The sequence below is a fragment of the Cupressus sempervirens genome, chromosome 5 (assembly GCF_028749045.1).
Source record: "Cupressus sempervirens isolate cs-2001-9-10 chromosome 5, ASM2874904v1, whole genome shotgun sequence".
NCBI classification, from domain to species: domain Eukaryota; kingdom Viridiplantae; phylum Streptophyta; class Pinopsida; order Cupressales; family Cupressaceae; genus Cupressus; species Cupressus sempervirens.
This window is the reverse complement of record NC_143122.1, coordinates 267,060,415-267,086,065: the sequence shown is the minus strand read 5'-3', so window position 1 is coordinate 267,086,065 and position 25,651 is coordinate 267,060,415. Positions and strand designations below refer to the sequence as shown.

Here is a 25,651-nt window from a genome sequence, read left to right as displayed (position 1 = left end):
CTTATTTAAACCTTTTTATATCTTGAGTCGAGAAAAAGGCAGGTAGTTATTATTTTTCAAGTATCCGACTTCTTTTATTCACCCAACCACGAATTCTTAGCAACTATGTTTCAAGATATCACCCGTATTATGAGACAGAAGGCAGTAATATTATTTCATGGCACCCGACTTATGTTTTCATGGCGCCCGATTTATATTTTCATTGCATCCGACCTTTACATTCTTTTTACTATTGATTACTTCTGCCGAATCCTTGCTAATCGATTGGTAAGCTTATTCAAGTAGTATGATTTCCATTCCTTGCCGTGCAAGTATTCTGGTTGAGAAATAGAGATTTTATGCATTGAAAGTGACATCGCAAGAAATTGGAGGAAACTGATCCATTTTGCAATTTCTTCAAAAACAAACCAAATTCTTATCATGTCTTGAGTTATCTTTCTAATGTTTTTTTTAAAATACAATTTCTATAGCAGCCGGCTAGGCACAGGAACCTCTTTTCTTTATGACTGTGTTCGCGTAATTTAACTTGCCGAATAATCCCTATGAACTATAATGAATTTCCTTCTTATTTTCATAGTAATCAGATTTATCATAAAAGAAGTTGAATAGTATCTCTTTAGGAAGAGTTTCCAAGTGTAATAAGAACTCGGATGAATGTTGCTGATCTCATTAACATGTTTTATTTTGCCACAACTTATGATAAAAGATATAAACAATGATAAAGGGCAGAATGCTCATAAACTTCCAAGACACCTAGGATTCATCGGCTGTGTAGTCATGAAAGGTGAAGAGGTGGAATGAATCTGCAAGAAAGTAGAAGAGAAAATCAGACACGATTAAATAAATTAAATTAAACATACTTAATAGCTCATGCATGATCTTGTTTATTGTATTCTCCTGCTATCAAGTCAAATGGGTGATTCAATATTAGAATGCTCGATGAATGACCAGCTGTTCCATGTCTAATTCTGGGTAGGGAGGGCTTTCTTGTTAGAGATTGTGTGGGAATAAGTTATGGTCCGAGGTTGGGTGGTTAAGCCCCTGACAATGTTTCAACTCTACTTAAGTTGTCGGACGTGCAATAGACAAAGATAAGCTATGCATTCAATTGTTTATCGGAACAAGTATGTTTACTTTTATAATGTACATGCAAGATGAAGGTAAGAATAATTGAGTTATATCATCGTTATAGTTATTTTATATTTAGTTGCGAGAGATAGATTTATCTGATGAATTTATATATCAAACTTTCTTTTATATGAATAATAAATATGAGCATATCTCCTAATCTTAAGTTATTGCCACAGTTAAACAATCAGAAGGAAAGGAATGATACAATGGTATCTGGAGCCCTAAAATGATACAGTGGTATCTGAAGCCCTAATTGATTCAATGGCATCTGAAGCCCTAAATGATACAATGGTATCTGATGACCTAAATGATCCAATGGTAATCGAAGCCCTAATTGATACAGTGGTATGTGATGCCCTAATTTACACAGTGGTATTTAATGGTAATTATCATTTGATTTTTGATATAGTGGTATTGGATGGAAGTCGTTATACGATATTGTTATAGTAGTATTTGTGGACTAATCTGAGTGATTGCAAAAGCATCCCTACAATAATTTATCGGATCAAATTCCATGGTATGTGGATTTTGATTTCTATAGTAAATTCATTGATGATGTTTTAAGTTCTTAGTTAAGAAATTTTGTTTAACTGATTTTAACGGTAAATCTCATTCTGACTGATATAACTGTCTTCCTATGAATTGAAGTAATAACTGTATTTTCTCGAGTATGTTAGTTGTTAATTGTCTTCCTATGAATTGAAGTAATAACTGTATTTTCTCGAGTATGTTAGTTGTTAATTAAGACCCTAGAAATCTGGTTGTTACACATCTAACTGCCTCACTGATGTTGGAGAACGTGAAGAGGTGGCAATGAAGCTGGGGAGTGAGGTGGAGAGGGGCTTGACAGGAGATCTTGTACAAAATGTTTGAAAAATATCAATATGGATTTGTGATTACTAATTTATGATCTTATGACACCATGATGTGTACTGACCTCCTTATTGATCCATGAATGAACGAAAAACTGCTTATCAGCTCTCTAAATTCAGTGTAATGCATAATTTAACAATATTTTTGTAAATATAATTTGCCAGGATTTTGCAAGTTACCAAATCTAAGTACAATGTGCATCTTCCAATTCATAAGTTTTTAAACAATAATTCAAAGTTCAAACATCCAATTTTTTTACGAAATAACACAAGAGAAGCATTGAAAAAAATTGGTTCTGATGTGTTGGGTTGCTTCCATCAGATGCTCTACATATCTGTTGCGTATGCTCCTGGACAGGCACTTGGTGGTTGAAGATTTGATAGTTATGAAACACATTTTTCATTTAGCCTGGAATTTATTGAATTCCATGAATCCATTCAAAACTTCAGGGTAAAAAGTGAAATATTACTTGCATAGTCACTTGTTTCAATTGCTTAATGTTTGCTGCTAAGCCAAACACTTATTGTTTTAGGTTCATATTAGACAACTAGCATGCTTCATTAATTCAGTCGATCCATTTTGCTAATTAAAATGAGAAAAGGTTATTATGTTCATTCTTAGAGGAAGAATCACATGTTAATGAAGATTTACCTCTGTAATGGCAGTATCTTTGGAAGCTCCCATTTTCGAGTTGTAAAACATGACTGCTGCAAAGATTTCAGGTTCTAAAACATCCCACGAGGCCTCCTCTAATTTAGTTACTGTTATGTGGTCAGATCCGAAATAAACACGTGCAACACCTGAAAACGCACATTAAAAGAAAAACTTTAAAATGGAAAATCAAAATATAATCTAATCTAGATCAGATATTTTATGGTGAGAAGCACCATCAAAAACAGTCAATATAAGTCCAAATATGAAATTTATAGTCATGTGAGAAGAATACAAACATCTTTCATAGTACCTTGAACAAGAACTAACTTTCATAAGAGCATTTACTTCAAAACTTTTACATAACTCCTACACTAAAAATAAACAATGTAGTATGTATTCAGACTATTCACCACACATGAAACCAGAGTCAAGAAAAGAAATACCAACCAAACATATAAAGGATTGATGATCTTATTATCAGCATTTAAATTTTAACCTAAAGATAGACACTATATAGGTTTGTAGCTTTCAGCTACAAAATGATACAGCCTTAGAAAGTTGAAACTTGTAAATGATTATTTTGTACAATTCTGAAATCTCACACTCCTCTGTTTTAGACATGTTCATTCTCAAAGCTTTTTCTCACCATAACCAACAACAATTTATAATTGTAGGGACAATAACATTTCAATCACCCACCAGTTAGTGTTACAATGCAATTCCTTCTTTGTTTCTAAAAGATTACAGCAGATACATGAAAGTGACTTTGTGTCATTAGTTGTAAAACAAACTGTTGATTCTGTTTAGATGTAGCTTGATTTCCCTTCCTCTATCAACAGACACAACTGCAACTTGTTGGATAAGATTATAATCTGACCATTATACATATATCTTAAATTCTTCGATCGACTTTTGTTATGCTCTTCTACTCTCAGTCTCATCTTCATTATGATATTGGTCTTGGCCAGCATCACCACATTGCAATGCAGGTTTTGAAAACTATAAAATTATAAAGTTACACATACTTACATAAATATAAAAAATACATATATGTAGTTGGTTTCAGGATCATGCATCATCTTCAGTAGCTGTAGCTTAATACAGTTTCTGTAGTAATCATATTATACAATTATCCTACCTTAATATTTATCAACATATTTGGACCTAACCAATGGAATTGTTTATTGATACTAAAAACAATATTATGCTGTAAGTTGCATTTATCCTTCCTGTATCTTTTTCAGCATTAAACTCAACAATATACTCCATCATAAACCTGCTCCTGAAATACACTACCAATGTTGCATATTTGCAGAATCCAATTTCTAGCATATAGCTTAGGGCACACTTTATTACATAATCTTCATTTATAGTTCCACAAGCACAATCAATTATGAATTCATAACATCCATCAAACCTCAGTGTGTATGCATGCATAATGTAAATGGGTACATATATGATAAATCATTCTTGATCTTCTTAAACTCACATGAGAATTTTCTGAAGGGTTCTTCTTGATACACTTGGATCAAACTTCAACAAAATTAGTTTCTAAATAATACAACTTTAACCTGACTTGGATTTTTGTACCTTTTACTGCACTTCGCTTACATGTCTTTTACTGTACTTTGCAATCTCTGCTTTCAAGTTATAATATTTTTCTGAACTGCAATGATGTGGCAACTAATCAGTGACATGAAGGCTTTGAAAAAGTTTGTCCACAGAGCAGATTGTAGACAACGACAAGAAGCAAAAGAACCACTAGCTCTCCAATAGCCTTCACAAAAAACCACCAATTGTAGTATGGGGTTAGGCTATTTATTGTGTAGAGATTTCTATATTGCATCGGCTTCTACTTTAGCATTGATTTCCTACTAGTGCTGACTTTCTTTTAAGAGTTAAAATGCATGTGCTAGATATTAGAGAATGAATTATAATGATAATATGATACTGAATGGGTATAAAATCCTCTTATTCACAAGTGATTTAATTATTTGACTAACTAATTGTGAGGTACATACTATAGCTGCAGCGCTGACTTTCTAAACAGTGTTGACCAAGCACATAGCTGTAGTTGACCAACTCTCCAGAGTGCAATATATATTTAAGGTGAAACTGATGATGGCTGCATTTTCAAGATATTACGCATCACATTAACCTTCTATTTATTGAATTTCACTGCGATTGTTAAAGGTTGATTGTTTGTACCGCTCAGGTTGACCACCATAAAAGATAATTACTGTTGCTCTAAGCCCCTGGTTTCAACAGAGAAAACAGAATAGGTCAGCACTTCAATCAAGAAATGTGGCAAAGACAGAACAAGCCAACAGTGGAAAGAAGATTCTGGCCAACAAGAAGCAGGATAAGGGATGCTGGCAAAACCAGAAGAGGTCAGCAGTTCCATCAAGAATTGTGGCAAACATAAAACAAGTCAACAGTGGAAAAAGGATTCTGGCAAACAAGAAGCAGTATAAGGGATGCTGGCAAGTGACGATGGCTGCATTTTCAAGGCATAAAGATCACATTGATTTCCCAATTACTGAATTTCACTGCAAAAATGAAAAGTTAATTATGTTAATGTTTTGAACCAGAATATTATAAATGCAATAATCAGAACCTTTAACATCAAACTACAAGATAAACAAACAAAGATTTACCCTGAGAAAACCCTCCTACTCGAGGGAAAAGACCTACCACACCCAGTATATACCCTTTATTGAGTTTTCCAAAACAGTATGGTTATCTCTTGCTTATGCTGGAGACTTCTACCAGTCAGTTGATAAACTTTATGATCAATTCAGAATAAGACAAAACTCTGTACGAGTATCTCTCAGATATGTCTATCACATAAAGACTTACAACTGCAATATCATTATGTAAATCAAACACAGATCAAGTACACTATTAATTATGCACTATGTATAATAACTATATCATCTGAAATTTGAAAACAAGGCTTGAGAAGCATATGAATCAGACATAGAGTGATTCCCAAAGAAGAGATGTCATACTGATGCAACAAACAACCAACAAATGTTGTTGAGAGATACTCCCAAGGATCTGCCGTAGCACCTACCAAGAAGAGTTCACACAACAGAAGAGTCTCCACCAAGGAATACTAGAGTCTGCCATCACAATAATAAACTAAAATCAATCAACACAGTAACTGTCAACGGCCACATGTAAATACGCAAGTCATAATCATCAGTGAAACCGGGGGACTCGCACCCCCCCCCCCCCCCCCCCCCCCCAAACTCTTGAAGTACCTATCCCTCAGATGTCCCTGCACTGGGTACTTGAAGTACCCGAGTATCCCCACCTCCATTCCGCAACCATGCTGTTGCCGGGATGGGTACCTGAATTTCTATTTGATTTTATGTTTTTGAATGTTACAATGTTGAATGTTCCATAGTTCTGTTTCACGTTGCACTATTTCTATGTTCAAATATTTTAATTTGGTATGATATACTGAAACATCATTTCATAAGTAGCATTTCAAGTTCTATATGTATGGTATACAGCACCCCGTTTGCCCCCCACCAACTGCCACCATTCCCCTGCCACCCCCCTTAGTCCCAAAATTGAGGCCTTTCGCCCGCACCCATCCTCTTGGAAACTCGTCCTGACATACCCCAATGTTGGTGCTACACTATAATTATGAGTCACCTCACAATGGCCATGCAATATATGTGAATGATGCCGAAACATACTATCTCAGTAATGAATCAAGAATAATATCAGCAAGAGAAACCAATCTCATGCGAACAACTTGGTCATGACTGGGAGTCAACATGATGACTCAGCTGGGCAGAACAAAAAACCTGGAGGATGCCGAAACACATTTGAAATTCCAACATCTCACAAAGAGGGAGAGAGCAATAAAAACATCTCAATGCCAATTAGATGAACTACACAAAGCCATCAGGGAGCTGGAACTCATATCAAATAACAGAGCAGAATGAAGCATGATAAGAAGAGATTATCATCACACAGAATTTCTCAGAATCCTTACAGCAGACAATCACAGGTAACTAATCTCTCTCGCAGCTACATAACTTAACCAATTATTTGTAGTTTGTACTTCTCAGGTTGACTTCCATAGAAGATAATTACTGTTGCTCTAAGCTCCCAGAATAAACATGAAAATCAGAATAGGTCAGCAGTACCATCAAGAATTGTGGCAAAAACAGAACAAACCAACAGTGCGAAAAAAATTCTGGCAGAAAAGAAGCAAGACAAGGGACGCTACCAAAGTTATAAACCAGAAGTTCCACTATGGATGGTATTAATGATAATTACGAGCTTACAGTAGCATATTAGAAGCAAACAGTCCTCTAAGAGATGGTGACCATTGTTATATGCCTAAGTTGAGAGAGATAGCACAGAATATGCAGATTCAACAGGATTGCATAAGACCAGAGATGAGTGAAATACAGCAATAGCATGAATATCAGAGTCACATTACACCATAAATGATTGATATATGTTTCATAGCATAATAGTTCCCACATTAACCACATCCTCACTTGTTCCAAGTTCCATACAAATAGACTCTATACAATTGGTTATGTCTCCAACTGTCACCATCTGACAACACAAATGACACCTCTTCGAAACAGTGATTTATTAACTAACAAAAGTCTTACCTACCTATTCATGGCATAATTGGCACCTACAACCATGATAATTAAGACTGACAACAACTAAACCAACAAAAGTCTTACTGACCTACTCATGGCATAATTGCCACCTACAACCATGATAATTAAGACTGACAACAACTACGGACAATGACCAATTTTAGATGGCAATATCATGTGGGATGGTGAAATCATTTTTAATTTACCTGAGACAAGAGACAATTTTAATAATAGCTGATGTAAGTTTTATTTTTATAAATTATCCAGCATATGTTTAATCTACTATAATTTTTAAAAAAAACCTATAGCTAACACTAGATTTCCAAGAAGTGGCATCACTCAAGCAATAGTTTTACCTCAAGCATATAAAAGATACCAACTAAGGACTCTTGTGGTGTGGCTTTGTTGACTATTGTTACAAAAGCAAAAGATCACATAGTTGACTCTGCACACTGGCTTAAGGATGATTAAAGTATAAGCAACAACAACTGCTTTTTAACCAAACTATCTTTAAGCCTTCATCTCCATTTAAGATTCATTGTCCTTTACTACGATGGTTTGGATATCGTTATTGCAGATTGTCTATCTCCATATACTCAATCCGTTGGGAGTACTATTGTCTTCTCTGACATGAGAAGCAACAGTTTAGTTTCTTGCTTCTCAACAACTTGCACTCCATGAAGATCTTCATCATTTCCGCGAGACCTTGCCACCCACTCTTCTCCCAAGAAAAACTACAGCTTCTAACATCAGCCCTAATGTATGGATTTCCTATGCTAGCTGTTCTTTACAATGTGCATGACCAGATTAATGTCTTGGTCCCTACCCCATTGCCATCAGCTACCACTATCTCCAAGTACATCATCGAGAAAGTTGTTATGAAGGTCTGCAAATTGTAATTATACAAAATAGTGTTGATCAACTATCATCTTACCTTCCCTTCACCAAAACTTTCCAACAAAATGGTTTGTTCAAACTTCTCTTAGTCTTGGCCCCAACACATAACCATCCTACTCATAAATTTGGAGGTCTCTTCAACCTTGAAATCTACGAGAACATCATGAATCAGGATCCATTTGCCAAAATTTATGCCACTATGTCAGACATGCAATTTCTAGGGGCTTGGAGAGAGGCAACATTAGAGCTCAGCAAGCAGCTAGATTCAAGAGACAATCAGACCATTGGCCACATATTGACACTCCAAGCTATCGTTATGGAGGCTCCCTATTAGTCTTCGCGATCTCTTCTTGTTTTATAGACTTCAAGGCTCTTAACTCAATTTTGAGACACCTAATTTTCTAGAGGATACGAGATGTTATTTTTCATGATTCTCTCATTACCAAAGCTTGGATGATTTATGAGACAATTATTAAGCACTTGTGTATTTCTCATGGTATTTTTAACTTTGTGAAGAGTGTCAATGGGGTCAAAAAAGGCTTTCCTCTTCCATTAACCCTCTTCAATATTTACATTGAGGAGTTGGGAGTTACTTTGGCAACACAGCCATATAAATGAATCAATGATGGTTGGGTTTTACATGAGGTCATTATAGGCTATAGCTATGCTACTTCTTTCCAATGATTTCATTCTCCTCTCCCATTTGGCCAAAGGCTTACAATGACAAATTGATGCCTTGCTCGTTTCTACGAACTTCACTAACTTGTGGTCAGCCTTAGTAATTAGTAAAGTCATTACTTATGAACTTCACCAACTTGTAGTCAGCCTTAGTAAAAGTGAAGTCATTAGTTTCAACATTTCCAAAAATTCTTTCCAGATCCCAATTCTCCCGCAATGAAGCAGCTTTGGAGATCACATCAACTTAGACATACTCAGTAGTCCAATTTTTCAGTCCAATTGCGTCTTTGCAAGGGCTATGCCTCTCTATGTCTTGGAGCATCAATGTTTCCAAATCTACTTCCAAGATATTCCTTCAAGGATGGATCCTTTTGATAAATCATCAAGGCTACAATTTTATTTGTGTTTGAAGTTTGGGGACTAGACACGGAATTCATCAAATGGACCCATATTAAGAGGGTCCGAGTCCTCATGATGTGGCGCATGAAATGTAGCAATCTAATGATCCTCAAACCATTGCCTCGATCAAGTTTATCGGCTAGCCACTACCTCTTGAGACTATCTTCTTGCTTACTTTCTAAATTCATAAACTTAGATCCATGGGTGATTCAACTTCTAGTCATGAGTGGTATCCACACTTATCTCTCTATTACTCTAAGCAGATTGCTTCATTTGGCTCCAAGTGATAACTACATTTTTTGTTGTACTGATATGTTTCTGGATTCGATTGTGTTAAGATTTTTACCATCAACGTTTCGAATCACACTACGTGATCCATCATCAGGATGAAGAGCAAGAGATGCAAAAAACAATGTTAGACAAGCTTGACTAGCTCGATCCTTTCTATCAACACCTCTATTGATAGAGTACCTCCACATATTCCACATACTCCTTAGACACTCCTACTCAACTCCTTCCTTTGAAGGTCACTTCACTAGACCTACCAAGAAGGACATTTACAAAAAGTAAAGCAGTCACTTGGACATTACTCATATGTCACTCAGTTTGGAGCTTGATTTTTACACACAACATTTCTTATAGCCTATAGTTGAAGGATTATATATTACAACATCCTAGCCATCTTTCAACATCATTGAACACACTAATTAAGGTTTACTATTGAGTATTTTAGCTTGGTTAGGAACTTCTACACAGGTTCAACATGAATATGCAAGGAAAAGTTCAAGTGGTTTGAGTTACTCTATTTTCCATTCACTTTGAAGATTAGAGTTAGTCTTTTTATTTCGCTAAATAAATCTGAAGTGCTACTATCTAATGGTGATAAACACTTATCTTCCAACTCATCCTTATAAGTAAGAAGGATATTTTGTAATCCAAGCTGAATTTAGAAAGATTAAACTTTGAGCTCAATTAGTATAAAGATAGAAGCAAGATACAGGGACAGATGGCTTCAAAAGCTTTTTGAAGGACTGAGATACTAAAGTTGTAACTTTGCAGAACATAGAACAAATTATTGATTCCATGCAATTGCGAATAATATTAGTTGTGGAGGTTGCCTTGCAAGTTTTTCAAAGCAATCAAAGACTGATTTGAAAGTATAATTTTCTATGCATGCTTCTTTATGTTGAAATTTTCATCATTGTGTGATTTAGCAATGTTATTTATATTTATTCCATGAGAACCCTAAAAGAAGAGCTTGAAACAATATCTGTCAACAATTTGGTCTTAGTTGCACTAGATTGTTTGATAAACATCATATTGGCAGAGATGAGGTTTTCAGAATCCTTCATATCGAATGCATCCACAAAATTATTTGATGCCAATGGTAAGCAGTATTAGGGAATTTGGCATCTAAGATCAACTTAGTAAAAGTTGTGGCCTTCAAATCCTATTGTTGGGGAGTGAATCCTCAACCCTATAAGTTAAGGTCTTTGTTCTAATGATTTTATATTTTGTTTTCAGTTGTATGCTTGTATTTCTTAGTTTTATTCTAATTTAGATTTATTTAGTTCTTTTATAATAGCAAGAAATCAGGTTGCAAGAATAACTGTTAATGAAAGTTCAGGTGGGGAAGGAACCGATAAATTCATGATATAACATCTCCTTTGTAGAAGCACCCATGAGAATTTCACAAATTCTAAGAAGCGGGGCATATATTTTTTAGTGTAGTTATTGTAATAATAAACCAAAAACTAGCTCATATTCTTGAGTGAAACTTCACTTTATGGGCCTTGCTAGCAAAGGGATGTGAATGTGTCAAGGCCTAGATAAGGAGTTGTATGCATACATAATTACACTTTCAAATCAGTCTTTGATTGCTTCAAAAAACTTGCAAGGCTATTCACAATTGTATGGAATCAACAATTTGTTCTATGCTGTTCTGGAAAATTACAACTTTAGTATCTCAGTCCTTCAAAAAGCTTTTGAAGCCATCTGTCCCTATATCTTACTCCTATCTTTAGACTAATTGAGCTCAAAGTTTAATCTTTCAAAAATCAGCTTGGATTACCAACTATCCTTCTTACTTATAAGGATGAGTTGGAAGATAAGTGTTTATCACCATTAGATTGTAGCACTTCAGATTTATTTAGCAAAATAAAAAGACTAACTCTAATCTTCAAAGTGAATGGAAAATAGAGTTACTCAAACCACTTGAACAGGATTTGTAAAAGAACAAGAAGAGGTTGATAGATTGGTTCAAATATCAAAACAAAACTACTTATAATTGTGTAGCGAGAAAAAAAATTAACCATTGATTTAGCTATAGCCTCCAAACATCCATTCTTGCCTATACCAAAAGTGGAAAATGCAGATGAAGTACAGGGTATTTGAAAAGGAGGGAAGAGACAATGCTGATCAAAAAATTGCACATTGCCTCTATGCCAATAGTCTTCCTTTCAACTTGGTGAGATCACAGTATTGGCGAGTGTCAGCAATCAATAGTGCACTGACTAGTTTCATAAGTTCTGGGTTTGAAAAGATGTGTGCTACCTTGTTGGAAAGAGAGGAATGCTATAGAGACCTCCCTTCAACCAATTAGAGATTCTTGGACTAAATCAAGTGTTTCTATTGTTTTCAATGTATGGAAAGATACCAAAAACCATCCATTTATTAATGTTATTGCAATGTCCCCAAAAGGAGCAATGTTTTTTAGGGTAGTTAATTATGTAGGGTAAGTGAAAGATGCACAATTCATTTCCAGAAAACTCCTTGAATACATTGAAATGGAGGGTAGTGAGAATGTGGTCCAGGTAATCACAGACAATGCAAAAATTTGTAGGGGCACAAGTGCTTTTAGTTAAGGACCCATATGAGCACATTTTTTGGACACCGCGCACTATATGCTCTCAACCTATTGGTGCAACAAATTGGCACTCAAATAGAGTGGGTGAAACAAATATACGGAGAGGTCAAGGAGATCCAGATGCTTGTGATGAACCACGAGATGTCTCTCAAGTTTGGAATTGTTGAAGGTAAATACTAAATGTAATTAATTTATTTTATTTTATTTATAACATGTTCATTTATCAATTGTATATAAATTTTCTTGATAATCATTTTTAATGTGTTATCTATGTATTGATATTGTTATTAACTTAGGTTGTTGGGAGTTGATTTTCAACCTCAACCAATAGTATGTATAGAAGGCTTCACATTCAGGGAGGACCCAAAAGGTCAAGTCATTGGTCTTGGATGAAAATTGGTGGATTTGTGTGGAATATGTATTGGAATTCACCAAGCCTAGCATGATTTTGTTCTTATTTGCTAATACACATGCACCTTTCTTAGGGTATGTCTATGATGGAATGGACACAATCGTAGAGAAAGCAAAATCGGCAATTCAAAAACATGAGGATGACCTTGTAGAATGTGAAAATGTATGCAATAAGGTGAAATCACTAATTCATCATCATTGGAAAAAGATGACTGGACCTTCTTGCATATGCCCTATCTCCAAGGTACAATAGCAAGAAAGTACTTACTATGCCAAGAAAATTAGCATCATATCGAGATGGAGTTGCTAATGGGTATTTGTGGGCATTTAGTACTCTTCCAAGATGAAGAAGTAGAGACAAGTTAGGCAAAAATTTGGCATGTTTGCCTCAAGGAGAAGTCATAGTCCAATGACTATTAATGATCAATACCCCATGGAAGTTGCCAAATGGTGGAAAGTCCATGGTCAAAAGTTTGGATTCATCCAACCTATTGCAATCAAGATCCTCTCACAAGTTTTTTGTTTTTTTACACCAATTTTATTCTACAATTTAGTGCTTAATATTCTTTAATTTACTTTGCAGTTTTACTTTATCTAGATTGCAAGTTCTTTTGTCATTGAATGGAATTGGAAAACATACTCTATCCACCCAGTGAACCATAATCAATTGGGTTCAAAAAAGGGTGAAGACTTAGTTTACATTCATTCTAATTTGCATTTTCTATCATGTAAGAAAGTACACTACAAGGATGGGGCAATAAAGCTTTGGGATGTAGTCCCTGAATGTGCCAACTTGGATGCAACCATTTAGGATCTTACTAGACTTACTATAGCTTATGATGATGATGATGACATCTCCTAAATATGGTGCATTGATGTAACATCCCAATTTCCCGGGTCTTAATTAATAACTAACATACTCATAGAAATACAATTATTACTTCAAGTTCATAAGAAGACAGTTATATCAGTCATGTTCATGTGAATGAGATTTACCATTAAAATTAGTTAGACAAAATTTCTTAACTAGAACTTATAATGCCATTAATGAATTTACCATAAAAACTAAAATCCACATACTGTGAAATTTGAACCAAGAAACATTGTAGGGATGCTTCTGCAATCACCCAAATTAGTCCACAATAACCTCCATAACAATATCATATAACAACTTCCATCCAATACTACTAAATCAAAATCAATGATGATTATCATTAAATACCACTATATAAAAATTAAGGTATCACATACCATGGTATTATGTATTAACCCCAACGGATTATTGCCTCTTTGAACACCAAAATCTTAAAACTTCAAGGGTTAGACATTTCGTCAAACAATTAGCAAGCAAGGTTGTTAAGAACCAGTGATGAACTGATGTCAAATTCTATTCTTGTAGTCAGAGTTGTACTAATACACTATGAGATTTGTCATGAAAAGAGTAATTCCTCAAATAATTCACCAATTAATATAGACGTATCAAATGCAATATAAAATCATACCTTCAATGTTCAAGGAGGAATTCTTATTACAATCAAATGTTACAATGCTTGACCATAATCCAATTATCAAACCATAGACCTGAACTGTAGAAGAAATTAAACCTGAGATTGCCTGCTAACTTACTGCATACTGAAAGATTTGAGACCCGGATAATAATACGCTGATGGGCGAGCTAATGGTCTGGCTTCTGACATAGCACCAAGCGACCTTGTCCAGCACCTACAATAGAAAGTTTTTAATGCAACTCCCCCACGCATTAATCATTATGGAGATCGCGGGTACATGGAGCAAGACGTCTAGCCACAAATTTGCGCACAAAACAGGTAATGCCGTCCTCCCAATTATAACTCAGCAGTTTGGGTCGACACTTCATCCGCAGACTGGGTAGATACTTTATCCAACTGTCTCAAGCACAAGACGGAATAACTCCCCATGCCTTATTTGTTGTCTTATCAATTCCGGGTTGGAAAGCCAAGCTACTGCAATCTTAGGCGGGTCCCGTGTATGAACATGCGTTAACCTTCATCTTCATTCCGCCCAGTCACCTCCATCTTCTTTTACCCACGTTGATGGCAGATTATGCGATTGAAGACAAAATCGCCTTAGTCACTAGACAGCTCACGGTATTAACCATTATAGAGATCGCCGGCTCAGGGTGTAAGACATCACAACTCGCAATGAGATCGCCGCCTGTCAGGTCTGTGCGATCTAATATAAAGCAGCACCCAATGAATTCATTCTGGCCTTCGGCTTGCCTATGAGGAATGTTTGTCGCCCCCGATACGTGGATACTGAGTGCGTCTTCAATAATTAATGTAAATTGACCATTATATATACTTGGAGTGCGGCAGATTCTGATATGCTGACTGGAGCTCGTCTACCAAATCCTTCAATGACAGGTCATCCTCCTAACCTGAAATTCGCATGTCAAATCTAGTCTAACCATCGAATTTTGCTTGCATGTGAAAATAAATCGATGCCTATAATGTCTTCTGCAATTTGCACCTTCTTGTCCTATTGTTCTGGATCGAATCCCTGACTTGAGGTTAATTCCTTCCAAATTCTTTTTGACTCTACAATAATTCGTGAAACGATGACTATCTCTTTCCTTGCTGATCCTTAAATGAATAGTGATGCAAAAACCATTAAGTTGGCCTTAAGCCACCGATGATCGCCCTGATGAAATGACTGAATGTCACCTCCAATCTGCAATAATTCAGATGATATTTCACACCCTCAAAATTGCGTATCGATTGAGAGTTATCGTTCTCAATGGCCAACTATGACAATTGCGAAAACCCTAGGTTCCACAATGCACCTGTGATTGAATCACAATCTGAAATCAAAGGAGAGATAAACAACTGCTTGATTTGAATGGAGCCCCGGGGTGCCTATTTATTCTTTTCTCTCCATCTTCTCCAGAAACTTCTAGAACATTTTTGATTTTATCTCTTAAGTGACTTTATTAAATATTTTATAATCCATGTCACTTTATTAAATTAATTAAATATAAAGTTATCTTTTAATATTTATTTATTTGATAACTTTATAAATAATTAACTTAATATTACTTATTTATTTAATTAAAATAATTAATTAGGCGTCCTTATAAAATATTCATTATTTTGGACAACCAGATTAATTAAATTAATTAAATCGAACTGTCACCAAAAATGGGGACATGACATATTAATTAGGGCATCGATTACTATTAGATCATTTAGGGCTTCTAATACCATTGACTCAATTAGGGATTCTGATACAACTGATTCAATTAGGGCTTCCCATACCACTGTATCATTTAAGGTTCCAGTTACCACTGAATCAATTAGGGCTTCAAATACCATTGTATCATTCCTTTCTTTCTGGTTTCTTAATTGTGGCAATAACTCAAGATTAGAAAATATGCTCATATTCAATATTCATATAAATGAAAACAATCTATCTCTCGCACCTAGCTGTAAAATATCTAAAACGCTGAAATAACTCAATTAATCTTACCTTCTTGCATATACATCATAAGAGTAAAATACCTGTTTTCGGAAACCAATGGAATGTATAGCATATTTGTCTATTGTTCATCTGACAACTTGAGAAGAGGTGAAATATTGCCAAGGGCTTAACCACCCAACCTCGGACCTCAACTTTATCCCCACACAATCTCTAATGTGAAAGGCCCTCCCTACCCGAAATTGGACTTGGAACATCTGTCATCAGCTGAGCAACCTGGTATCTAACCATACCCCTCGACTTGACAGCAGGAGATTACATTAAACGGAATCATACATGAGCTATTAATAATTCATATTAAGATGATAAAAATTGATATGTCATAACTAATTACTGTTTCATGTTATTGCAGATTTCTTTCTCTCACCTCATCACCCATTTCCTTGGCTACACAATCGGGTGAGACTCAGGTGTTGGGAATTCTCAAAACAACCGGTTCTGTCAATTATACAAGATGATTACATGCATCTAGCATTTCACAATCTGTGATACATGATAATGTTCTTTAAAGATTCCAAAATTTGATTGTTTAAGTCTAATATCCATCGGTATAATGGTTATGGATCCATACTATGTTTTTCTTGGCTTCAACAAAAGATTCATAATACTTGTTTTTCATAAGACTACAGAAACATTTTATATTCACAGCCAGTGCAGTATGCCCGACCTGGGTCTATGGCTTAGCAAAGATTAAAATTGCTTTGTAATTTATTTACTGGTTCTTCTTGAGAGTACTATCCCTTATCTCAAAGGCATATGGAAAATACTTTTGTATAAGCTTGCACTGATATGACTCCCTTTTAAACAAAGCTCTGATATAAAATCTATATTCTACTATGGAATCAATTATTCTGATTCATATCTTGCTATTCAATACTTAAGCCTATGTGCAGCCATCATGAGGAACAAAAGATACTTCTATAGAATGCATGGAGTGAAACAAGTAATGTAGTTAATGGTGATAACACAGGCATGATTATTGATTCATGAGATTCAATTAAGTTTTCCATCTTTTGAATCCATAATTGAAACAATCTCAAGGTTACTTGATAGAAAAATCAGAAGGCAAGATATCAGTCTATATGTAAATCTGACTAAGGATGGGAGTTATGTATTCGAAATACACTTTCTATTCAGTTTACTGTTCATATTATACAGCAGCAACAAAATAATTAATGGTAAACATACCCAACCAAGCACTCATTCCTTGGTATGATATTCAGAAAAGAAAGTAATGAAAGCCGACTGAATTCGGTTTAGATTTAACAAGGAAATCACGTGACCTGTAAATAAATGCAGCTTCCTCCTTCCATGGTCGGAATTCTTTATCTCCTGCTGAATATTTCTTTGCTCTGAATTCCTATCGCTGATAGAATCAAAGGGAGTCAAGAAGAGATCGGAACTTAGAGATTAGGAATGGTTATAGTTCTGGTAACATTTCCACTCGGCTCGATAAGAAGATGTAGCAGATTTGAAGAAAAGTTGGAGAAAATGCAGAGGGGAAAGAAGGAAGTTGTCTCCAAATCAAATCATGGTATTCTTTTTCATTGTTAGCCGTGACCTTTTGGCTACCATCGGTTATCAAGAAGACCATTCGAATACTTCATAAATTCGAATTTTAAAAAGGAAAGAAATAAAGAGGGAAAAGAAATAAGGAGTTGAAGAGTTATATGTTAGAGTAATTATTTGTTCTAACTTATTAATTAAATCACTTTGATTTAATTAATTAAGTTGCCTATTACTCTAGTTTTCTTAAGCTATCTTGTAGGTGCATATAATTAATATTTTATTAATTATATTGTGCAACCCTAGCTTTCTTAGGCTTTAGTTTCCCTTTTCGGGTTTCGTGATTCCTTTATAAGGATTCACCTCTTTGTATTTTATTCATTCACTTATTGGATTATATGAGATATTGCTCTTTGCATGTCCATAAGATGGATCTGGCTTTTTGGCCTCAATGATTTTTCCTTGCCTCTGTTCTTTGCTTCATCCATGTGACAGGTTTATGCATGCAGGTGTTCTTGGGAGATTAGTTTTTCACCTAATTCTAACATGGTATCAGAGCAAGCTTGCTGCTCGCTGTTCGTGGTTTGTTGAAGCATTTCAGAAGTTGCATTTTTCTGAGGGTTTCAATTTTTAGAGTTATTTTGTATTGGATTTGGAGGGGTCATTTTTTTCGGTGCATTTTGAGCCCAAATGGACCTCACCGTTGGATTCGTAGCACCCAAAAACCCCTGTTTCCATATAAAATTTGTCCAATTTGGACACAGTTGAAATTTGATGCAAAAATTTGTTACCAGATTTGGGCACGCTTTCCGAAGAAAAGATTTATTTTTTTATTAAAAAAATAAATCATAAAATCAAAAGGCTTTATTAAAAAAAGGCTCATGAGTTTTTATTAAAAAAAGCGTTTGCTTTTTTTGCAAAAATTCTTCAAAGTTTTTTGTTTTTTTGTTTAAAAAAACATTTTCAAAATCTTCCAAAAAAGGACGCTGCATCAGCAAAGTATGACAGAGAAGTGACATCAGCAAGGTACTGAAGCAGGTCTGACAGCCGCAGGTGCTGACGTCATCCATCTTTGGGCTGAAATTTGACGGCTTTCAAATCATCATTTCTATAATTTGTTTTGTTTTAAAAGCTGTTTGTGGTTTTTTGGCCATATCTTTGTCATACAGAGGTATTTTTTGATGAATCTTATATCGTCGGAAAGCTCTTTCCGAGCCCGTCATGATGGTGCTAGTTATTTGGACTTTTGATACAGTTTGGTTGCCTATTTTGGCAGTCAAAGCCGGATGTTCTATTTTGCACTCCGGGAGGCGTATCTTGAGCTTCCGATCTCCGATTTTGGACTTCTTTATATCGCTAGAAATCTCTTTCTGTGCTCTTTCTAGTGATGCTGGTGGTTGTTCTAGATTCTGTTCCAGGCACATCCTATTCAGTCTTTTGCATTTTAGCATTCTGGTGGATATCCTGTTTGTTTCAGGTCTGGGGATCGATTTTGTTGCTTCAGTTGCTTCGTTTTGGGCTCTACCTTCTGTTGTTTCAGCCTTATGTCTTTTTTGATCATTGTTGATATTCATTGTAAGCATTTTTATGCAACGCACTGAGATAAAGTGCCACTCTTGCGTTTCGGGATCCTTTTCATCATTGTGATTCGTTGTACTCGCACTATTTTATAAAGTGCCATGGGGGGGATAGTTGTTTGCCGCTTATAGGCCCTCTTTTTCATTGTTAGCCGTGACCTTTTGGCTACCATCGATTATCAAGAAGACCATTCGAATACTTCATAAATTCGAATTTTAAAAAGGAAAGAAATAAAGAGGGAAAAGAAATAAGGAGTTGAAGAGTTATAAACTTTATTTTATTATTATAATACGTTCTTATATACATTCACATAAGTATATTGGTGAGGTGACATCATTAAATTATATTATTATAATTTGTTGGTGCCATTTCATTTTTATATTTATGTGTTTGTATTTAAGTGTTTATTATAATGATAAGATAAAATTTAATAAACAATCTCTAAAGGTATGCATTATATTTTAATTTAATTTATTTTATGTTTTTCAATTTATTTATTTAAATAACTCGTGCGGGTCCCAGATGTATCCTGTTTCAAGTCGCTAGGTTCTCAATCCATTTACTCAGTGATAGTGATGCTCCTACCTAATTCTTTCTGACAATACTTCCACCCCTTCGACATACTTCCTACAAGGAAATTCTCCACAATTAAATTATATTATCATAATAAATTAATTAATTATAAATAATCACAATGGTTAACCATCTTCTTAATTCCATGAATTCGTGATTAACGATCAACTAACATGTTATCTTCACTTGAAATCATAATGACTAACTATCTTACCATTTCACCAGATTATAACAATTTAAACTGTCAACTGACTTCATGTGAACCTCAACGGCTATATTTTAAATTAGGTAAAAAATTGGGATGTAACAATTGATGCAGACATAGGGTTCAAGTTCACAACCATGTAGGCATATTTCACAATAATGGGCCCATACCCTTCACAATAGTCCTCATATTACAAAGTTCACTTTCAAAGGACTAATCTTTGAAATCTCAAGCCTTCAAATGGACAAGGATTCATCATGGATGGGTTCTCAACCAACATTTTCCTATCATTTCCCACTAACTCCAAGTTCCCCTTTGTAATACCTTTATGCTTCAATGGGTTATAAACTCCAATTAACAGCTCAATGGTTCGTAGGGCTCAACCAACTTTAGGAACATCTTAGATCCATCAAATAAAACATTTAAACACCCTTGGCAACTCTCAAAAACTCTGATTTTTTCAAACCTCTATGTGCACCCTCTAACTTACTTATCTCCTACTAGCCCTTTCAGATGACAAAACAGGGCACAACTTCCAATGAAGGCTAGATACTCACAAACTAAATGTAGATTCAAAAACCCTTTTGGAGGTTCTAAACACATATGTAAAGACACAGTTGTTTTGGAACATTTCCACCAAAAGTTGACTGATTTCAGTTTTGAGGGCTTAATTAGGTCTGTTTTACAAAGCATCTATGAGAAATTCAAAGGCTAGATTCACAAATCCAATTCCATTTCCCTCAACACATTACCGATAGACTAAATCCACCATTTTTATCAGGAAAAACAACCATCAAGTTACCTAATCATCAAACCGGAACCCTCATTCTAGGCCAATTTTGGCATGAACCAAGAGGATTTTTTACAAGTGTCATTTCCGAACCCTTCCAAATCCTGCCAAACCCCAGACATCTTCCAATAGGTCCATATATGCTTCCCAAGTCATCAAATACCCAGCCACAATAACACTTGTTCAAAACTTAACACTCATACCTCCTTGTGTGCTTGCAAACTAGCAATAACTCACCTAGGACTTCCTTAAACACGGGCAGAACACCATTTATTCACTCTACTACGACCATAATCTTTTAGAGCATCCAAAAATCATTCAAAACAATAGTTTTTAGAATTTTCCAATAATGAATCATAACCCAAATTGCCAAATTGGTCCACAAATCCTCATTGGCAAGGGTTTCCAAACTAGTTTCAGTAAAAATGCAATATCTCCCTCAATAATTAATGAATTGACCTAAAACCACTCCCAAATTAAAGCTAACTCGCTCCTTTATCCAGCCATATGAGTTTCAGATCGTGGATCATCCATACAAAATCATAGAAAATGCTGCGACCGGGCTGTTACAGGAAAATTTGGAAATTACAGCCACTAAAACGATCATAATTTCAAAACTTAATGAAATTCACCCAAACTTGTTGCAAAGGGAAGGAGACACGTTATCCTATCAAATGAAATCAGTCTCACATCATTATCTAACTGTACAAGGCCATACAGACCTCAGAGACAGTGAGAAACCAGAAAATTTGCATAGGAAAAAATGCTTTATTCATATGTATGTAACAATAAACTGTCTTCTTCACATTTCGTGAGCCTTTCAAGGCCTATTTAAATGTGTGCCATCCCAAACTAACCTCTCAAGCAACCAAAATCAAATTTTAAACATCTATGGCCATTGGCCTTCCCTCTTGCATTTTAACAACTTTGGCTTATAACAATTTTTACAACATTTTTCTTGGCAATTTGAGCAACTTGCGTAAAAACTTATCCAACTGACCCTCCAACATGAGAAATGACCTTCATAGGTCTTATAACATCAAATGGAACACATACAAACATAAAGTTAGACCCTTATGATAACTATTGACAACTTGGTTGCAAGAAAAGTTGTTTGACAACTTTCGTTGCAACTTGACAACTTTTGCAAAATATGACCTTATAATGACCTCCATTACATCATGAATGGTCTTATTATGACCTCATTACAATTTAGAGACACTAAAATTGAATCAAAGATCAAGAGTTGCCTCAGGGAGGCGTGAAGTTGACACAGAACTCCTGCACTATGCATCTAGTTTGAGTGCGGCCACTTTGGGTTCAAATGATCCTCAACTTGCAGCAGCTGAAGATAAATATTCAATAAATGATTTTACTTTATTTTTAAACCCTTTTAATGGTTGATGAATCATGAACTATATTTTGTAATTGTAATGATTTTCTGATTTTCATTGGAATCGTGAACATAGAAATACATGATATGGCTTATTTGAATATTTGTGAACTATCAATTGACATTTATGATTTATTTATCTTTGGCATTGGACATTGATAAATGCTGAGGTATCATACTATCAAATGATTTAAGTCTCTATATTTTTTCAATTATATTGTTTTGTGTGTATACATATACACATGCACATACCCTAACACATTCAAAACCCCACAAAAAATTTCATGTATCCATGTACCAGGTTCTTGTACTCGCTTCCACATGTGGATTTGAACTGGTAACTTAGTTTCTAGCAGGTGAGTGAAAATAACAAGAATTGTTCATCTTCTGCTGTTATACTGTGGCTTCTATGAACAAATCATCAATTATTTTTTGGCAACAGCAGAATACACCTCTTGGATTTTCGCAATGTTCATGAAATTCACAACTGATTTTGATTTTGCAAACCTAAACTGGAGTCCTATTTGTCAGTTTCAACATTGCTCAAACTTCAATAATGTAATCCAATCAATGGTTGCAGGCCCTCAGATGTTTGTTGGGGAAATTGAATGGTACCACAGGCTGTTCTGAAGCTGTGTCATGCTCTATTCATGTTACTGTCTTGCTTACGCAGGAGATAGCAGTCTTGACTATTGCCAGAATCTACAGGTATGAAGCCTCTGCAAAGGCCCATATGTCCTCTGATAGAAAAGTATCCACGTGTATTAACTAATTGCAGCTTCTTCAATGTTACTATTCTTCATGATTTAATTCACTATTTACAGATCATTTCCTACTATAATAGATTTCAATTCCAACACTAAATGCAGTTTTAAGGTGACTATATAATCCTTCCTTTTTGGACAAAATTCAAATGCAAACAGGAGAAGGATTTAACCAAGAAGAGTTTCAGCAGAATGCGACAGGAGACTCCTAGGCTCTGGATACTTTTACAACCAGGGGAGATGGATTCGTAGAACTCCTTATTCCAAAGAATACAGAAAGAACATAGAAATTAGATAAAAGACCATTACATCCTCAGATTAGAGGACAAGTTAAAAATTTGGAAAATTCAGAGAATCCTAGGATAGCAAGTGCGTGCTATAATTCTTTCAACAAAAAGTAACACCGTATGAGGAACTCATTTAATTAGGTAAGAGTTACATATGAGGGTTTGAATGTTCCTAATGATACAGAAGAAAATTTATGTGTTGTTCGGTATTTCAAAAAAAAACATATTAATACATGAACCAACTATAATCATAGACATGAATCAAATGAAATGGACAAGGCATCAAACCTTACATGCCCAAAAAGTATGTCTAAGGCAGCATATTCACCACTTCAAGTTCAAAAGTTAAAGATAAGAGTCTAATAAAAATTAAATGAAAGCCGTGTTTCTCACACTAACTAAAAGTTAAAGAAAAAAAGATAGGAAACATGTTTTACTATTTTATCAGTTTATTGCTGCCACCTACCATCAATACCAAAGAGTGCCTTTGCCAAAGGGGAACCCATAGCTGTATGAGCATTTGGAAAGTCTGCACTTCCAACTTCCATTACTGGCTTTCCAGGACTGAACATCAAAGACAGGGGATTGGGAGTTGACTGAGTCTGTATAAACATGCTCCTCCGTTGACCTGCTAATCAAGAATTGCAAGAAAAAAGTTAGAAATCAACTGCTGCTAATATCCCCGTGCCTCAATACAAATCAATAATGGTTAACTGCCACTCATCTCCAGAAAGTTTCAAGAATTGTGAGTAGAAATTGCACTCTAACTTGTGATGGCCACCCAACAGAAGCTTATAGGACAACTTCAATCAGTTAAAAACAGACACACACATATATAGGATTTGCCAGGCCGACAAGATTCAGAAGTCTCATTGAAACATTCTGACTACCCCTTGGCCATTAGATTATATATGTGAATTTGTTGGCCATTTTTAATAACAAAATGGTCAATAGTCAGTGGTAGTTTTTTCCCATTTCCAGGTACTCTTAAATATCAAGTGGTTCATTGTCAGAGTTATTCTTTTGTCAACAAAATAAGGACAGCCAATTAGTAGCTTTAAGTTGTATGAGGTGTAAAATTGTCAGGCTGTTTGACCATTTAAGGTTTTGGTGTTTTAAGAATAGCAGCCATTTCCAAACAATAGAAAAATGTTTGCAGTGGAATAATCACATTATATAGAACCAACAAAAGTACCATTATTTGTGCTCAACTAAAGCCATAAACTTCATGGAATTAAAGATGTAAAGAGCAATCAATGACATTATTTGTACTCCAGGATATGCATAATATGGAGCAAAGAACATCGATCTGCATGACTTTAATTACAACAAATAAATATTTTTAGCCAACAAAATCACTAAGATGGAAGCCCAAAAAAAATATCAGGTATAACGTATAATCAATATTGAAACTACAACTTTCAGCAAACAGAAACAATATTATGATGGGTGAACAGAGTCGGCCATATCCACCACAAATTACACTGGAACTACATTAATATTTATGACAAAGTGTGATGGAATTTATTACAATGTTGTGCCAGTCATACTACTTTGAATTTCAGCAATTGAATTCATTGAAATGTTAATATACAGTTAACAAAAGGCCATAGTTTGCAACCAAGTAAAGCCGTAAACTCCACGGAATTAAAGACAAAGCACAATCAACTAGCTGTATTTGTAGTCAAGGAGAGTTGTTAAAAGGAACAAAGAAAAACGACCTGCAACCAACACAATCCATTACTTAATTAATATGAATAAATATTTAAAATCACTTTGATAGAAAAAACAGAAGTCCTATATTATAATCAATATTTGAGCTATAACGCTTCCAGAGAACAGAAGAGTTTGCATTTCTTTTGAACAGAGAGAAATTTAATAAACAAAAATATTTTACTAAAACCCCACATTTTTAAAATATTTTTCGAACAAGAAAACATTTTGTTTTTTATCAGTTCCCAAAATTACTATTTTTTCCCAAAGTTTGTATGTTGAAGACCTTTGCCATTTTTTTGCTGGCACAATCTTGGTGCGTATGTTCTTACTGATGACTACTCTACCAATTTATTCTAAATGACCTAAAACTCTTTATCAATGTCTGGGTGGCTTTGTACATCTGCCCTGAAGAGCTCAAATGTTAAGACTATGCCGAATGAAATAAAGGTGACAGAAAAGAAGTGAAAAGAAGGCTTATTGAATATTGTGCTGTTCCATACATGTGCGTGAGGAAAGGGTCCTGATGAAATTACTGAGCCAAACATGCCATTGGTCAAAGGAGAACTCGAAACTACGAATAATTGACAAAGGCCGACGTAAAATTGGCTGCCAATGCTCCCAAATCTTTTTATTCTTGTAAAATTGCGAGAAAATATACCAAGAAACCCTGACATAGCAATTGCAGTTCTTGTTTTTCTTCTCAGAACGCCTTAAAACAGTGATGGTTTGACAGAAATCAAAAACAGCAAAGCTGCGGACTAAGAATTTGTAATCAAA

At 35.1% G+C, this 25,651-nt stretch overlaps 1 protein-coding gene across 1 annotated transcript; it reads right to left on the bottom strand.

Annotated features, from left to right (window-relative positions):
• Positions 1-397: 397 nt before the first annotated feature.
• On the bottom strand, positions 398-25,651 carry LOC149555583 (nifU-like protein 4, mitochondrial). The gene is made up of 4 exons (XM_089833658.1): positions 25,375-25,651; positions 23,625-23,786; positions 2,656-2,804; positions 398-803 (listed from the first exon to the last, which is right to left on the bottom strand). Exons 2-4 carry the CDS (start codon positions 23,770-23,772, stop codon positions 735-737), a joined length of 366 nt encoding a protein of 121 aa, XP_089689784.1. The 5' UTR covers positions 23,773-23,786; positions 25,375-25,651; the 3' UTR covers positions 398-734.

What these genes read in the sequence shown, in the direction of transcription:
- LOC149555583 (XM_089833658.1), bottom strand. Translation starts at nt 23,772, where the DNA reads ATGTTTATACAGACTCAGTCAACTCCCAATCCCCTGTCTTTGATGTTC. An exon ending in GGCACTCTTTGGTATTGATG is followed by an intron (nt 2,805 to 23,624) that starts GTAGGTGGCAGC and finishes GTGCGTTTTCAG; the next exon opens with GTGTTGCACGTGTTTATTTC. An exon ending in AAGATACTGCCATTACAGAG is followed by an intron (nt 804 to 2,655) that starts GTAAATCTTCAT and finishes ACTTTCTTGCAG; the next exon opens with ATTCATTCCACCTCTTCACC.